The sequence below is a fragment of the Acromyrmex echinatior genome, chromosome 1, assembly GCF_024713525.1.
Source record: "Acromyrmex echinatior isolate Ae372 chromosome 1, ASM2471352v2, whole genome shotgun sequence".
Taxonomy (NCBI): Eukaryota; Metazoa; Arthropoda; class Insecta; order Hymenoptera; family Formicidae; genus Acromyrmex; species Acromyrmex echinatior.
The window spans coordinates 11,033,226-11,039,216 of NC_141852.1; the positions used below are offsets into that span (position 1 = coordinate 11,033,226).

Sequence of the window (5,991 nt, forward strand, 5' to 3'; positions counted from 1 at the left end):
ATTATCATGACTTGTTATTCTGCTTGGGATCTCTTTGACTTTCGATTAGGTAATTGTCCCGACTCTCACATAAAATCATCACATAAATTCTCACGTGTAAATTTATGCTGACTTCGAATTATTATGCGCTCCAGCTGTCACTCGATACTATTCTCTGACTTTTTTTATTTCTCTTCTTCTCTTTTTCTCGATTTTAAGGCCAACATCCAATGTCAATTAAGTAATAATGTCTCTATATTATCTCTAGTATAAAATGTAATAATAATATCTAATAATATTAACCTAATATCGACGAATTCTTTTGCATTTTCTTTTACAAATTTAAACTGTCGTTGAATCTTTCTTCTTTTCCTCTTTATTTAATTATCCGTATCTCATATTATGAGAAAATACTATAACTATATATATATATATATATATATATATATATATATATATATATATATATATATATATATATACAAAGAACAGATTTCTTTTTATCATTGAAAAGAGTGCAGTTGTAGCAATGAGGACAACCCAGGACAATCATTACCTCCTCTTTTTTTTCAACTGCCTCGTAAAAGAGTAGCATATCATTATAATCCAACAAACGCGAATGGATTAAAATGGATTGAAATTTTTTTCTATCCGAATGCGTTTTAAATAGCGAATACTTTTTTTTGGATTTAATTGGATTCAATTAGATTCAATTAGATGCAATTGGATTGAAAATCTGCATTTCCTATTTAAAATTTTGAATTGAACAGTATTCATTATGTACAGAAAAAGCTAATAATATTATTTTTAAATTGAAAGGCATAGAGATATGCTTCACGCAATTCCTATAAATGATTACAAATGCATTCAGGATTGAAAAGCATTTATTTTAACATTCGTGAATCAATATTTCTGAAAATCTGAATCCATTTCAATTAATTTCAGTCCATTTTCGTTTGCTGGGTAGCATATAAGTTACGAGTTCGTTATCGTCGCAAATGTCGGAGTGGCGCAAGATGACGAATCGTCATATCATCACCGACAAGCTGTAGTGTATCTCATTACTGAATTATCAATATCATATTTATCTACTTCATTACATCGATAAAATATTATTAAAGACCTGGGCAAATTTTCCTCACAGAAAGAGCTCGATAAGGGGCCTTTTCCTTGTTATAATTATCTTATTACTACAAAATTACAATTTTTTTTCTCATACAATTATATCATCTTTAATTTCGGTGTCATTTATTTAACTTATCTAACTGGCCGCGCTGACATATCTACAGATCCTACAATCGTCGACGTTAGTTTCGAGCTTCGCACCGTCGCGTCGCGACATCCCACGTTCCATTCCAGGCATTCCCAGGTGTTGTCTTTCAGTTCGATTCACGATGGTTTGCGATCTGTGGTTTCGCATTCCGCTGCCACTGCCGTGATAAATGATAAAGATCTGATGATTTCTGAGTTTGTCAACCATCTGTGACCGCTACTGACAGCCTGTATCCGATTACGGAGTGACGGTGTCGGCATAATCGCATAATCACCTTAGTTGTTTTAACGACAGCAGCAAGGAGAAAGTTCTGTCGCAACGTTCTGTCAATTGCGTCAGGTATGCAAGGAATTGACTGCTGACTTTTCTCAGTTGACTTGGGTCTGTAATGATCAAGGATAAATATAGTCCAAGTAAATGTCCAGTCTTTTGTCTCTCATTCGATATAGAAAATGATACATTGAGTTAAATTAGAATCAAGATCGTTTTCTTATGGAAATCTCAAATTAATCTTCAGTTGACATACTCTTCTGCTACCAGATGTCATGATGAAGAGGTCGTTAATTCTCTGAGGCATCGCGGATTGACCAAAGATGTCAGAGCCTACAGAGAATCAGATGGAACAGTGCGACATAGTCTTACCGAGACAAGGTCTGTTATATCAGACAGATGCATTGAATTATATACTCTGTAAACCAAAGTTGATCCCGTTGAAATCAGTCACGTTGGAGAAACTCGAGAAGATGCAGAAAGACGCGGAGATTAAAGTCAAAGAGTCGCAAGAGGCAGAGGATAGTCTTAATGCAAGTGCATAAGCATTCAGCAGTGTCTAGAGATCTATAGAATTCGTCGGATATCACTGTTGCACCAGATATTAAAGACAAAATGGTGCTCGGTGCTTTCCTGACGGAGATCATAGTAGCGTTCCTGCTGGCTGGGACTCTACTTTTCAAATATGGAAACGTGTTTCGGCATCACATTGCAGTCACTATTTCCGTATTGATAGCGTGGTACTTTTCTCTATTAATAATCTTCATATTACCGTTGGATGTCTCTTCGGTAATTATCTGTTTAGCACATGATCTTGTTCTAATTATTGGGTACTTTTCATTTAGATTCAATTCGACATAGATAGGTATTGTTCTGCCTTTATTCATGAATACTCGGAAAAAATAATGTTGATTTTGTTTGTGTCAATTTTGTGTCTATTTTTTACTAAATGAAAAGTATCCATTTTTGATTATATAGTCTTTCTTTTTTATAGAAGAGTAAACTTTATAGAAGAGTAAAATAAATAAAAGAATATTTTCATTTACAGACCGTATTCAGACAATGCGTAGAACAAAATATACACAACAGCACTAAAGATCCCAATAACACAACCTCTGCACCATTTATCACATGTAAAGAGCCTTGGCCTAACGTGCCAGAGAATGTATTTCCAAATCTATGGAGGATAGTTTACTGGACATCACAATGCCTGACATGGTTAATACTTCCGTTGATGCAGTCTTACATAAAAGCAGGAGATTTTACCATACGTGGGAAGTTAAAATCCGCTTTAATAGATAACGCTATATACTATGGTAGTTACTTGTTTATATGTGGTATACTCTTGATCTATATTGCGCTAAAGCCTGGCTTAGATCTCGATGGGTGAGTTTTATTAAAATGAAGTTATAATACAAGTCAAATATAAGTCTTAAAATGTTACTAATGCATATAGAAATAAACAATTATGTTTACTATTTTATAGGCAAAAATTGAAAGCCATAGCGTCATCTGCGTCCAATACGTGGGGTTTATTCTTATTGGTCTTATTGCTTGGTTATGCTCTTGTAGAAGTACCTCGAGGATTATGGAACGCCAGCAAGCCTGGATATACTTTAAATTATAGCTATTTCAAGGTAGCGAAATTAAGTTTAGACAAATGCGAAGCGGAAGAGACGGTGGACGACATTCTCGAGGTACAAAATAAAGATGTTAATATATTTATGTTTGTAAGAATTAAAAAATACTATAATGAATAACAAATACCATTTAGTCACTACAAGTAGCAACGATATCCATTGGACCTGGCCATCCGTTCCATTGCAATCTGGAAACGATCTTTCAAAAGATACCCGCAGAATTGAAGGATAGAATGAACAGAAGACAATTGCCCGATGATACTCCAACGGATACACCTACTGAAAAAGCTCTAATTCGTCTGCATAGACAGGTTTGTTAACAGTATATATGTATATATAACGTATTTGCATTTCTACATATTAGCTCTTATTTCTGTTTCAGACTATAAAAGCGTTGCAGACTTTACAACGCATAGAAACTCAATGGGGCATTTTAGTGGATAAAATATTTGATTTGGAAGATGTAGCGAAGAATCAAGTGAGTCACGATAGAAGATTTAAACAGGCTTTTCCTATGCATCGTTCACTTCCGTTTCGTATTATTTACAATCCTGTTGTCGGTAAGTAACTGTCTCGTTTTGCTTTACATTTTATTTTGTGTTGATATCACATAATGTTCGTTTAACAATTTCATTTTTATAACTTTCGATTCTCTAATTTTGTCACTTAAATTTCAGAATGGTATTGGAAATGTATTGTGAAGGATTATGTTTTAAAAGCAGCCGCTATTTGCGCCGGCTGTTTATCAGTGGCTGTGGTATGGTCAGAAGTAACATTCTTCAACAAGTCTCCTGTGTTATCTTTATTCGCTCAATTTCTAAATTTAGCAAAGAGAAATTATGATTATTTTACTATAGAGGTAAAGATGTGCGTTTATTATTTCATACAGTGTATATTTTTATTTATATTATGTTTCTATTCAATTATTAGGTATTGTCCACATTGATTATTGCATATCTTTGCTATTGTGCCTACTCGACCGTCTTGAAGATACGAGTATTGAATCTTTATTATTTGGCACCCCATCATCAAACGAATGAGTACAGTCTTATATTCAGTGGTATGATGCTGTGTCGCTTAACCCCGCCAATGTGTCTTAATTTCCTGGGACTTATTCACATGGATTCACATATTATCAAAACTCATATCCTGGAAACGCATTATACACAAGTAATATTATTTAAATGAAATTTTAAAAATGTATTTCTACCTTTATTGCTTCTTCATTGTTCCTTTTTTTTCCAGGTGATGGGTCATATGGACGTTATTTCTATAATATCCGATGGATTTAATGTATACTTTCCAATGGCAATTCTAGCATTTTGCTTAGCTACGTACTTTAGCATAGGCAGTCGATTGCTTTCCATGCTAGGCTTTCAGCAATTTCTTGATGATGACGAATTTACGACGGATCTCGTAGATGAAGGAAGAGAACTTATAAAAAGAGGTATTGATAAATCATATATTATTAATTGCACTTTTAACGCGATGTACATGTTTCATAAAATGGTCTTTACAATTTAACTTTGTGTTAATATCTAACAAATATTGAAAAAATAAATATTGAAATAAGAGAAAAAAATAGCGTATTTTTTCTTGTTGTAGAGAGACGTAAACGGCAAAGAGCGGAAGATTCTATGTATAGACGACGTGAAATGCAGGAAAGATTTAATATTTCGGTGGGTACGCGTTATAGGACATCTCGACAAAGTACAGACACTGGTATGTACGGTGAAAAATAAATAATACCGTATATGGATTATATAAGTAACTTACGTTGACAATTCTTCAGTACGGCCGTTAAAACGAGACGAATCAGTCGAATCCGCGAGGGCGGGTCTGTTACACGATTTCGATCCCACGGAATATTACATCGGTATGACATTTGGTGGAGATAGTTATGGTGCAAATCGGTGCGACATGGAAAATCAAGGTGATATTGATTCATTCGAGCCGAGTAACACGAGGGCATTTTCTACGAGTACAAGTCGCGTAGGTCCTCCACCCAGAGGACTGTTCGATGATATTTAAAAGGAATAACCGTATTTTTGTAAATACGGTTTGGTTTAGGTGCTAGTGTAGAACCCGTCAATTGGCTTTTAAGGATTTACACATATTTATATTGAGCAATATGACGTTGTACGTCGATAAGAAGCAGCATAATGAATCTTATTAAACATGAAGTGTAAGGCTTTACATGCCTGTAGCATTTTGAATCTGATTACTACGTAGGAACACGAATTAAAATTGTATCATTATGAGATTTATAATTTATTATATATGAATAAGTTGGACTAAGAATGAAAGACGCGCAGATCTTATTTAAAACAAAAACTCATTTTTTTTTAAATAAAATTGTGATTACGGATAGAATCAGTGATAATGCAATGAATGTTCGACTTAATATTAATATGTATATTATGTTTATTAGGACAAATATTTTTATTCTTCGACTATTATTTTAAGTTTTGTATAGTTCGACTTATGTTGGGGCTAATAAATAATTTATATACGATTTTTTAACTATATGTACCTGAAATAATTATTCATTAATATGTAACTTTTTATAAGTAAGATTATACCTAAACATTTCTCTTATAATTAATCTTGACAACTTCAACTTATTTCAATATTTTGTGTATATATATATATATATATATATATATATATATATATATATGTATATATATATATTTAAAATTACAAAAAACTTCCGTTATTTATTTGAAAAATTTAATTTGTTCTAGTCATTTTAATTCTATTTGTATTACGAATAATTTATAAAATTTTGGAATGATGAATGGATAAAAATGATATAAAAAGATCGAC

At 32.9% G+C, this 5,991-nt stretch overlaps 2 protein-coding genes across 5 annotated transcripts; both read left to right on the plus strand.

The window, feature by feature from the left end:
- The first annotated feature begins 1,256 nt into the window (after positions 1-1,256).
- BBIP1 (BBSome interacting protein 1) lies at positions 1,257-2,067 on the plus strand. Of its 4 annotated transcripts, none has more exons than XM_087412339.1 (2): positions 1,257-1,665; positions 1,793-2,067. In XM_087412339.1, exon 2 carries the CDS (start codon positions 1,846-1,848, stop codon positions 2,065-2,067), a length of 222 nt encoding a protein of 73 aa, XP_087268465.1. In that variant the 5' UTR covers positions 1,257-1,665; positions 1,793-1,845. The 4 variants fall into 4 exon arrangements, with proteins under 4 accessions (XP_087268465.1, XP_011054318.1, XP_087268483.1 ...); XM_011056016.2 differs by having other exon boundaries at positions 1,260-1,665; positions 1,770-2,067; XM_087412357.1 differs by having other exon boundaries at positions 1,260-1,591; positions 1,770-2,067.
- Positions 2,068-2,137: 70 nt separating this feature from the next.
- Positions 2,138-5,688, plus strand: LOC105146015 (LMBR1 domain-containing protein 2 homolog). Its single transcript, XM_011056015.2, has 10 exons — positions 2,138-2,311; positions 2,571-2,908; positions 3,009-3,219; positions 3,297-3,473; positions 3,545-3,722; positions 3,840-4,021; positions 4,093-4,332; positions 4,408-4,609; positions 4,768-4,884; positions 4,955-5,688. The coding sequence occupies exons 1-10, from the start codon at positions 2,138-2,140 to the stop codon at positions 5,191-5,193; spliced, it is 2,058 nt and encodes a 685-aa protein (XP_011054317.1). The 3' UTR covers positions 5,194-5,688.
- Positions 5,689-5,991: the final 303 nt, after the last annotated feature.